Source organism: Dicentrarchus labrax, unplaced genomic scaffold, assembly GCF_905237075.1.
Source record: "Dicentrarchus labrax unplaced genomic scaffold, dlabrax2021, whole genome shotgun sequence".
Taxonomy (NCBI): domain Eukaryota; kingdom Metazoa; phylum Chordata; class Actinopteri; family Moronidae; genus Dicentrarchus; species Dicentrarchus labrax.
Genome location: NW_026136705.1, coordinates 4,873,119 through 4,883,764, shown reverse-complemented (window position 1 = coordinate 4,883,764; position 10,646 = coordinate 4,873,119). Strand labels below are relative to the sequence as shown.

The window sequence follows — 10,646 nt, the reverse complement described above, 5'->3', positions numbered from 1 at the left end:
CTAAGTGTGATCTTAGTTCTGTGTGATAGACAGGGACCATGTGATGTAAGATGTAAGTGTAAATATGATAATATGTGGTCAAACCCAATATTGGGGTGTGAGCTCTGTGGTGGTGAGAGAAGGAAGTAGAGATGGGCTAAACTCAGTAAAAGAAGGTGCCTGTTCACATCCATTTATATGAAATGTAACTTTTTTTTATCTCTGTTCTCTGTTTCTCTTCCTGTCCCAGTGTCAGTTTTTTCTGTTTTTCAAAAGACGGAGTGACAGAGTTTCAGTGGATGTGACGATGGATCGCACTTTGTTCTGTGCGCTGTCATTATTCTGTGAGTACATAAATTACTTTCTTTGTTTGAATGGCATAGATTACGGAAAGTGTAGCGCTGGGCTGTACCTGGATTTTATCAGCAGAATCTCGCTGTTTGATAACAACTATGCAGTCTTTTTTTTCTTAAGTTTTGGCGCCACACTTAAAAAGTGATTGAGCTGACTTCAGTGACAGCCACCCCCGGACCAGAGAGTGTTGGCTGCCCTAACTATCACTCTTCTCTGCTTCTATCACACTTAGTTGTGTGTTCATTTTGAGACTCGGTTTGTAAAATGTACAGTCTGCCATGCCAACGCTTCTTTGTATAGTGTTGCAGGTAAAAAACAAATGTGCAAAATGAGATTTGACTGACAGAATACAAGTTGACCTGGGATTTTCTCAACTGATTACTGCAATAATTTACTTTTTGGGAGTAGCCCTATTGTAGTGAGAAGAACACAGTATCCAATGTTTTTAAATGCCTTTGTTTATCGATTTGATTGACAATATCTGATATCGTATCAATCTTTCTTATAGTGTTGAATACACTCCTCTACTGTGGACACAGTCATGGTGATTGAACAATTTTCTTTCTTATTTGTGTTTGTGTTTGTTCAATACATCTATCATTTCATTTCGTGTAGCAACATAAATTATGATGTGACTAAAGTAGGCCTTAAGAGTGTGCTTTTCCCTTAAATATTTTTCTGGTTTGTTCATTTTATTGTTTTAACTGTGTACTGCGGATGTTTGTGTTGGGTTCTAGATGCCGAGCTGACCTTTGAACCCAACTCGACCTATTTATTTACCGGAGAGTCTGCTAACTTCACATGTGACATGAGAGAGGGAAATGACAATGACTGGCATTACAAATTCAACCGGAATGGTCAACAAATTGTCTCCTTCAATACAAACAACTGGTACTCATTTGACCTGACGACTGACTCAAGTGGCGACTATCAGTGCATTGGTCGCCACAAGGGCTCAACAAATTTTGAAAAAGAGAGTAATAATGTGACTCTATCTGTATCAGGTAAGATGTCAAATCTGTTGCCACTAACACCGAGTTTACCATCACCTGTATCACAGCCATGTTGAGATTGATGCTGCACTGCCGCAGACATAATCAAAAGAAGTAAAATTTAGAATAGGAAAATAATCTGTATATAAGAATCTGTTGACTTCTTTGGCTTCAGCTCTGTAAGATGTGACCATGGAATTCAGTATGTCAAAGCTAAAGCTAGTGCAGGACTTGGTTAGAGACACAGGGACTCATGGGAAAGATTTCTCTGTAGGGTGGTGTTGTCAGGCACTACAAAGATTATGTTGTAGACCATTTTGAGTTTGCAGTTCTGTTACTCAATGCTGTTTATTTATTTATTATTGATTTTTGCAGTTCTGGTCCTCCATATAATTCTGTAAAACTAAGCTTAGTGTCCTACAGGAGCAATATTAAAATATTTTATATTAATGTAGCGATCTAATCAGAAAATGTTCCCTTGTGTATATTCTAAACCAAACAGCACACAGACCCAAGGCCACTCTGAGAGCAGACAGAACTGGTGAACCAGTAGGGGCCACTGTGACACTGACCTGTTCTGAAGAAGGCTCTGCTGGCTGGAAATACGAATGGTTCAGACGTACCTCAGACTCTGATGAAACTATGATCATAACGGACGGAAGCAGAACAGAAAACTTCATCAGTGTCTCACAGGGAGGTATCTATCGGTGCCGGGGAAGAAGAGGAAACACAGTTTTCTTCACAGAGTTCAGTGATGTGTCTCGCGTCGACATAACTTGTGAGTTTAGCAAATTTTTTTCAACAGAACAGCATGCATTCATGATATTCATACCAGGGTTAAAATGATGAAGTTCTCTCTATTGATTTCATATTTCTGTTTGAATGTTAACTGTGTGTTTTTGGTGTGAATAGTGTCCAACAGGGCCTCTGTGACCCGGCAACAGAACTGGACTCACATTATTAGTGGTGAGGCAATCACTGTCATATGTGAGATCGAGGGTGGGGGAGACACTAAGTGGGAGTATGAATGGAGAACAACCGGCTCGAACACACCTCCAGCACACAGAGAATACAGGATTAGCAGTGCTTCTGTTTCCGACCAAAGCTACTGGTGGTGTAAGGGCAGAAGGGACTTGTATTCCTCAACTGAATGGAGTGACTCCTTCCCACTGATAGTATCACGTAAGTCAGATTGTCTTTCATTCATACTATGTCATGGTTTTTGTGTTTTCATCTATCTATTAAAAATATCACTTTTTTTTCACAAAAAATTAACAGCTTATAAACCCAGGCCCACAGTTGTGGCTGATAAGAGGACCATACCAGTTGATAGCAATGAAACACTGATCTGCTCTATGGAGAACTCCGCTGAGTGGAAATACTACTGGTTCAGACGTAACTCAGTCTTTTCTGAAAGTCAGATCATTAGACATGATGAACAAGATAACATGATCAGTATCTCACAAGGAGGCATCTATCACTGCAGAGGAGGGAGAGGATCTCCAGTTTTCTTCACAGAGGACAGTGATCCAGTTACCATTGAGAAAAGAGGTGTGTTAGTGCTTTAGTTTGGAGTTATACAGCATTCATAGTTAATAAATACTTACAACTAACCTCCTCTTTTTTATATTCTGTTTTTATTGGTGAACAGTTTCCAACAAGGCTGTTATCTCCCTGCAACCCAACTGGCCTCTGTTATTCAGTGGTGAGACGATCACTGTTAGATGTGATATTCATGGAGGTGGAGAGTCTGAGTGGGATTATGAGTGGAGCAGAACCAACTCAGACACAATTCCAACACACAATGAGTTCAGGATTAGCAGCGCTACTGAGTCCAACAGTGGTAACTACAGGTGTATGGGTAAACACAAATGGGACATGTATTCGTCAACAGAGTGGAGCGACATCATCACATTGGCAGTTTCATGTAAGTTGAACAGTGCATAGTTAATGCATGTATGCAATAATGCACAGTTTGTTTCGTGGCCACCATAGTTTTCCCTCATTTTTAGAAAGAGGCTGTCAAACGAGTGAGGGGAAATCTGCAAAGACTTGATGCCACTAAATCCTACACACCAGACCTTTAAGTAATTTAAAGTGGGCTTATTCACAGAGACTGTAATGTACGGTGGCCCTGAGAGCTCAGTGCACTGCAACTTAAGAAAGGACATGCATATAAACACAAGAAAAATGTATCGTCACTAACACATGCACAGCATTTAGAAATAAACGTTGCAAAAAGAAAAAAAATAACTCAACCAAATACAGAAACGTTGCAAGACTCACAGACAACAGTGGAAATATTTTCCAACACTAAAAAGTGGTTAACACATCTGGACCCAGCTGGGATATGCTAAATAGAAGTGATGGATAGGTGACTTCAATAACTTCATGAGACACAAAATAAGGCAGCGACAAACATCTCCCAGTGCTGTTCATCACTTTTTAGCTGTGCTACATTTAGTGTGTTTGCTTTTGTTTTCTCTATTCGCTGCATTTTTGGTCAAATTGGTGAATGTATTGTGAATCTGTTTATGCTTTGTCTGTTTGCATGTTGTTTCAAGTTGCAGTGGGTTGAGCTCTGAGTGCCACTAATGACCCTTTTTATATCTGTGTTCTAATTTGAACAGCACACAGACCAATGGCTAACCTGAGTGCTGACAACAGAGCCTTTCCAGTAGGGGGCAGTGTGACCCTGACCTGCTCTATGAACCCATCATCATCTGGTTGGAAATACTTCTGGTACAAAGGAGAGAAAACCTCTGAACCATTAGCAATGGAAGATGCTGTTGCAAATGGGGAAATCCGTGTTTCCCAGGAAGGACTGTACTGGTGCAGAGGACAAAGAGGAAGCCCTGCTTATTACACAGAGTACAGTGATTCAATCAATGTTAACAAAATTGGTAAGCATTGTACTGAAATATTACACTTTTTAATTTTTTAAAAAATCTATATAATCTGTATGTATTAATGATTGCTGGTTTTTCTTTTTGTGTCATTATTGGTGAACTTTATAGTCACAAACAAGGCTGTTGTAATCCTGAAACACAACTGGCCTGAGGTATACTCAGGAGAGACGATCACCCTAAGATGTGAGATCCAGGGAGGAGACACTGATTGGGATTATGAATGGACAACAACCAGCTCATATACACCACCAAACCAAAAGGAATACTTGATAAGTCCTGCTTCTTCATTATACGATGGAGACTACTGGTGTAAGGGAAGACAGAAAAGAGCTCAACAGAATTCAACAGGATGGAGTATTTCCTTCAAACTGACAGTATCTTATTGTAAGTCAGATTATATTTCATTCATACTCAAATTTCATAAAAGCCTTCAAGTTGGGGCTAAATATTTGTGGATAGAGTTTCTATGTTTTAAATGTTTAATATATCAGCATTGCATTTAATATTAAAACAATTCTAGACAATACATTACAATACAATACATCAAAACAAGTTTTTATTCTGAGAAAATCATTCTCCAACAGATCAACCCGTGCCTGTCCTCACTGTGTCTCCATCATGGCTGAGTCCTGGAGACTCTGTAACTCTGAACTGCGAGGTTGAACCTCCATCTGCAGGATGGAGGTTCTACTGGTATAAGGCTGTTCCCAAAATATCAGACATGGACATCCCCCACGACACCCTCGATTTGATGGATTATGATGACATTCTGAGTTTCGACAGGTATAAGGCTGTTCCCGAAATATCAGACATGGATATCTACAACTATGAGCTGCTACCTGGCAGCAGCAAGGGGACTGAACAGGATTCCTACATCGTACATGGACAAACACACACAGCAGGATATATGTGCAGAGCTGGAAGAGGAGATCCAGTGTATTATACTGATTATACTGGACCAAAGTTTGTCTTGTCAGGAGGTCAGTATGTTGGTTTCTTTCTTCCTTCTCCAACATAGCAGATGTTATTTTATATCTTGAAAATAAATGCCCTCATTGACATGTCATTGAATTTGCACATTCATGCCCCCTAAAGTCTGAATTATACTTCTACATTGAAGCAACGCCGCAGCATATGCCTGCATGAAGTGCACCTTCACAAATTTACTGATAGAGACACAGAATCTGGGAAGGTCTCATTTAGATGCACCAGAAACAAAAGTAGGAAAAATAACACAGATTGAGGATAAAGTAGAGGGGCATTGCAGACACACAAGTTCACAGGTATAATGCTCATAGAGGCATAGATAACTTGTATAAGCTGCAGTGTAGGCTCTACATATAGCTGATGTTAAACTATACATCAGCCTTAATAACGGAAAGGTCTAAATTGTAAAAAATATTCAGAGTTGGACTCCTGATGTGGTGCAGTGCCTTAACAACACTGCGTAGTTTGACTTTATTTTTTTAGACGATTGAAATACAAATGTAGCCTACTATTTTTAATGTAATTGATATATTAGAGTTAAAATGTAAATAATGAATCGATCAATCTAATTTCACACAATTATTGCTAAAGGAGAATATAATCAGACAGACTAAACAGGGAAATTCAGGCAGACCTGGCTGTTAAAACTGTTACAATAACAATCAGTGATTGTTTAACAGTTTCACCAAGCAATGCAATTTGTTGTAGCATTGGAATGCTCAGTAATTTGAAACTATGTAAACACAATCAAACCAAATAATTATTGCTGTCTCCTTATTCTCACATTATCTCTATTCTTTGTTATTAAATTTGTTTTTCAGACTTTCCATCGCAAGTATCTCTCACAGTGAGTCCTGACAGAGCACAACACTTCACCTCTGACTCTGTCTCACTGAACTGTGAAGGAAACTCCACAGAGTGGAGAGTGAGGAGGTATACTGAGGATAGATACTCATGGTATACGTCACCATACTGCTCTTTCTGGGGGAGTATGATTGGATCCACATGCCATATGCACCATCATCGGCTCAGAGATGCAGTGTTCTGGTGTGAGTCTAGCTCTGGAGAGTTCAGCAATGCAGTCAACATCACTACAGATGGTAGGTTTTCATTATACCTTCTTACAAGTTTCTTGCTTCTTACAACAGTTGATTATATTCATTTGAAATTTGTATTTGAAATACAATTACATTCTGTCTCTCTCTACCTAAACACAGGGACAAACACGCACACAGAAACATACATAGACATTATACATACAATATACAGTACATCCATGATAACACACCATTTACTATTTAAAAATTATATTGTATACATATGTATTGGACATACAAAGGAGTACACTTGTCCATTTATTAAATGTGGGTAACTGGCATTAACCATACTATTGGTCTGTGACACAATTAATTAGTACAAATACAAGTTGAAATGTCGATTTTACAGATGATATTATCCTGGTGAGCCCCGTCCATCCTGTGACCGAAGGAGATTCTGTTACTCTTGGCTGCAAGTTGACAACAGAACAATTACTATCCAATGTCACTTTCTACAAAAATAACAAACACATCCAAAATGGCAACAGAACAGAGCTGAAAATCTCTGCAGTCTCAAAGTCAGATGAAGGTTTCTACCATTGTGCATATTCAGAAAGTGAATCACCACAGAGCTGGATGTCAGTAAAATGTGAGTATGATACAGCCTGTCTTCATTTGCTTATGTGTGCAGCTTTAGTTTCAGCAGAATTCAGTGCAATTATGTGGTATACACATGTTAATAGTCTTCTCTGAGCAAAGTGTATTAATCATTATTATTTAAAGAAAGCAGTAAAGAGTCTCCATCAATTACTACACATAAAATCAAGTCATCATTTTTGGTAGCTTTCAACAAAACATATAGAATTAATAATGCTAGAATCAATGAGGAATGAGCACAAAAGTGACAAATATCTACAAAAAAAATCAATTTTTAAAGTTGATGTTTTGGTTTCCATATCACTTATCTGCTTTTGGCCATACTGCCCACCATACCTTTCATTTTTGTCCTCCTTTTCGTAATCCTTTCATTGATCAAGTTAATTAATACCTATTCTTTATTGCAGCAACCAGCTCTCCATTTACTGTGCGGTTGATTGTTGGGCTGGTTATTGGCATCTTACTGATTCTTCTCCTGCCACTGCTACTGCTATGCTGGTACAAAAAGTCAAAGGGTGAGACCTTTTCCTGTTTTTTCAGATACATTACACTCTTCCTACTGGGGGATTTTGATTTTACAACATAGAACAGAATAGGACAGTGGTTCAGTTTCCAAAACAAAATAATATAACATGATAATTGCTGTCTTTTTCACAGATACATGTTGTCACAGGTTGGTACAACACTCCCCTTGTCTCATCTTAAACATAACATAATAATAATATTTTATATTAAATAAATATATTTATATATATAATATATTTTAAATTGTACTAGTTTTTACATATTAGTACTTATGCATCTGTTGTTACATGTTTCAGGCTCATCCAGTCTCGTAGAACCAATCAGAGCTCTGCTACAGTCCAAACTGTCAACCAAGATGAAAATCAACAGCAAGTATACTCCTCTCTTCTCCATGGTCAGTCTTTCATCTAATCTAGTTATTATATTTATATAACAATATACATTTTATAATACATAAAGTTTATTTTTAATAGTATCACATTTGTGTGCAGCAGATTTAACACTGTCAAACTAAATAACATACTGCAGTATAATGGACCTGAAGTTACTAATTTGTCTTGATTTTTACTGGCCTTTTAGGTGATGTTTGTGTCTATGAAACAATCATTGGCTCTGGAAACACTGGACGTGGTAAAGTATAAACTCTGATTCATGCAGAGCAGTCCAAAAGTATATGATTTTAACAGAGCAGTAAAGTAAGAAACTTTCTAATTTCAGGTGAACGGACAGATAATTACAGAAACGCTGTATCCCAGATTCAACTCAAACATTTTGTAAAGAGAGGTGAGTGCAGAAAGTATGAAATATCCAAAATAAATGAATTGAATAAACCAGCAAGCCTACATTAGATGGCCAAAAGTATGTGGAGAGATACATATCACACCTATATATGCATGTGATTGTTTATTATTTTAAACCATGGATTAATCATTCAGACACAAAAGCCCAAATGTGTTGGATGGGGTTGAGTCAAGTTATTCCACAAAAAACAAATTCTTTATTTTCATGTTGCAACAGGAAAGGACCTTTTCCCTGTCACCAAACAGTTGAAATCACTTTGTTTAAAATACTATTGTCTGCTGTGGCATTAAGATTTCCCTTAATAGGAAAAATTGGCCCAAAGTTCACATTGGTATCCATATACTTTATTTGTAGTGTAAAATACTTGAATGTTTTTAATAATATTCTTTTAACAGGAATGCATGATGATCCAGCAGAAACCTCTGACTATAGTAACGTGAATGCATCTGCAGGTACAATTATTAACACTAGCTATTTAATACTTTATATTCATTTAAACTACATTTTTACTAAAACTGAATCATAAATACACCAGTGGTACATATAACTGTATGTCTGTATGTTTTTCCAGGTTCATAAAGAGAAGTGCATCATCAGCCAAAATAGCAGATGCATGGACAACAACATAAATAGCAACATGTTTAAACAGTGTTGACAGCATTTATTCCCTGTTGATTTCTGCTGAATTTCCTTTTCTATTTTTGTATATGTTTGCTGCAATAGTGTACTGATTTTGTACATTAGATGCCATAGAACTTTCTTTCTCCTTTCTTCTTTTTAATGTCAATAATAGAGTTTAGCAAGGTGTTATCTGCAGTCTTGTTAAACTTCTATCAATAACTAATTTGAGCAGTTGAATGTTTATCACTTATGTTGCATTTTTGGTAATTTCATTATTAATAATTTTATATATGAAGACAGTTTGGTTTTATTTTGTTATTATTTATTTGTTATGTTGAGCATGTTCACTATACTGTGTGTGCAACAGTGTGTGCTGCACTCATCTGTGAAGCTGATGTTATCATAGGCATATCTAGATACATAGCCTACATGTATTGTATATATTATTTTAAACATAAAAACTGATAACTTAGAACATTTATTGCCAAATTTACAAGAAGGCACAAATAATTGATGGAGACAGCATGCCACAAACTTTCCCCTAACTCACAAAACTGCATGATTCTTGGAGATGACCAAAACTAATACATTGTGGGTACTTTTGTTTCTTGTTTTTGTATTGTATTGTTTATAACTGTACATATCTGTTTTATCTTCTTTAATAAATGTTGTGTAAATTGAAATATAATTGAATCAGACATGGTGTTCACAAACATCACAAACATTGTGTACCTTTATCGGGTACAGCACCCAAACTGACAAAAAAACAACTGTATTGCTGCATATGGCTTATAAGTGTTTAATGTTAAAGCTTATTTTATTTAGATTAGTGTTTTAGAGCTGGTGTCATCGGTCATATAACCTGTCACAACCATGGCTTCGGGAGGAGAGGGAGAACTTAAATAAGAGTCCAGAAATCCTCCACCACACAAATAAGGGGAAACTTCTTGAGAAAAATCATCAAATAATTCTCTTGGTTGCGAGAATCAATCATGTTGGTTTAATTCTGATGGACATTCACCTATCTGTCATGACATTTCTATCTGGCCACATACAGTATATTTATATATATTATATGTATATTTATTTGGAGGTATGGTAAATCTGTTTAATTGTGGTGCTGCAGCCCCTCCTTTAAATCATTTTTTAGGAATATGATATGATACACAATATATAACAATATAGATTGAACTTCAAAGTCATTAAGGTAAAATCAGGGTGTATGTTGTTTAAAATATGTAAATAATAACTACTGACAACTAGACAGGTGGCACCTTATTGAAGTTCCAGCAACTTTTATATGTCTTTGAAACATACTGTCACACCATAGCCTAAACAAAGGAATATGACTCTACACTTACTGTGGGCCGTCACACACTGGTTTAAGTGTGAATGTGTTTTTGTGAAGAAAGCGCCATCTCATGGTGACACGTTGTAATGGCGCAGTGACTGGATAATAGCCAGATTCACCTATTGGCACTGGCAGCCAGACTCCTTTGGCTGCGAGCGGCAATTTTAGATGCCAACTACAGTACTACTACTGTATCAACAATGCTAGACTGGGATTTTGAATGCATCTACTTCTGGTGCCAGTTTAGTAAAAACTAATTTCATAACTATTCCATAATCTTAGACATATAGTACAACAATAGACACATAGTAAAACATATGCAAATATATTTGATATATTTAATTCATATTAAATCAAAGTATAGAACATGTCATCAGTACAACTAGACTCGTCATAAAGATAGCTATGTTCAGGATTCATATCCAAAATCTTT

General features: G+C 36.9%; 1 protein-coding gene across 2 annotated transcripts; it reads left to right on the top strand.

The window, feature by feature from the left end:
- The first annotated feature begins 192 nt into the window (after positions 1–192).
- Positions 193–9,539, top strand: LOC127363446 (uncharacterized). Of its 2 annotated transcripts, XM_051399881.1 has the most exons (19): positions 193–323; positions 842–877; positions 1,071–1,337; positions 1,828–2,103; positions 2,238–2,507; positions 2,604–2,876; positions 2,977–3,252; positions 3,956–4,228; positions 4,343–4,618; positions 4,819–5,214; positions 6,043–6,321; positions 6,668–6,907; positions 7,323–7,430; positions 7,573–7,588; positions 7,737–7,834; positions 8,020–8,070; positions 8,158–8,223; positions 8,637–8,693; positions 8,813–9,539. In XM_051399881.1, the coding sequence occupies exons 1-19, from the start codon at positions 287–289 to the stop codon at positions 8,818–8,820; spliced, it is 3,303 nt and encodes a 1,100-aa protein (XP_051255841.1). In that variant the 5' UTR covers positions 193–286; the 3' UTR covers positions 8,821–9,539. The 2 variants fall into 2 exon arrangements, with proteins under 2 accessions (XP_051255841.1, XP_051255842.1); XM_051399882.1 differs by lacking the exon at positions 842–877 and having other exon boundaries at positions 211–323.
- The last annotated feature ends 1,107 nt before the right edge of the window (positions 9,540–10,646 follow it).

Bases quoted from the DNA above. Each gene is read 5' to 3' on its own strand.
- LOC127363446 (XM_051399881.1), top strand. From the start codon at position 287: ATGGATCGCACTTTGTTCTGTGCGCTGTCATTATTCT. The intron at 4,229-4,342 runs GTAAGCATTGTA...TGAACTTTATAG, and splicing joins AATCAATGTTAACAAAATTG to TCACAAACAAGGCTGTTGTA. The intron at 8,071-8,157 runs GTAAAGTATAAA...TTCTAATTTCAG, and splicing joins CTCTGGAAACACTGGACGTG to GTGAACGGACAGATAATTAC.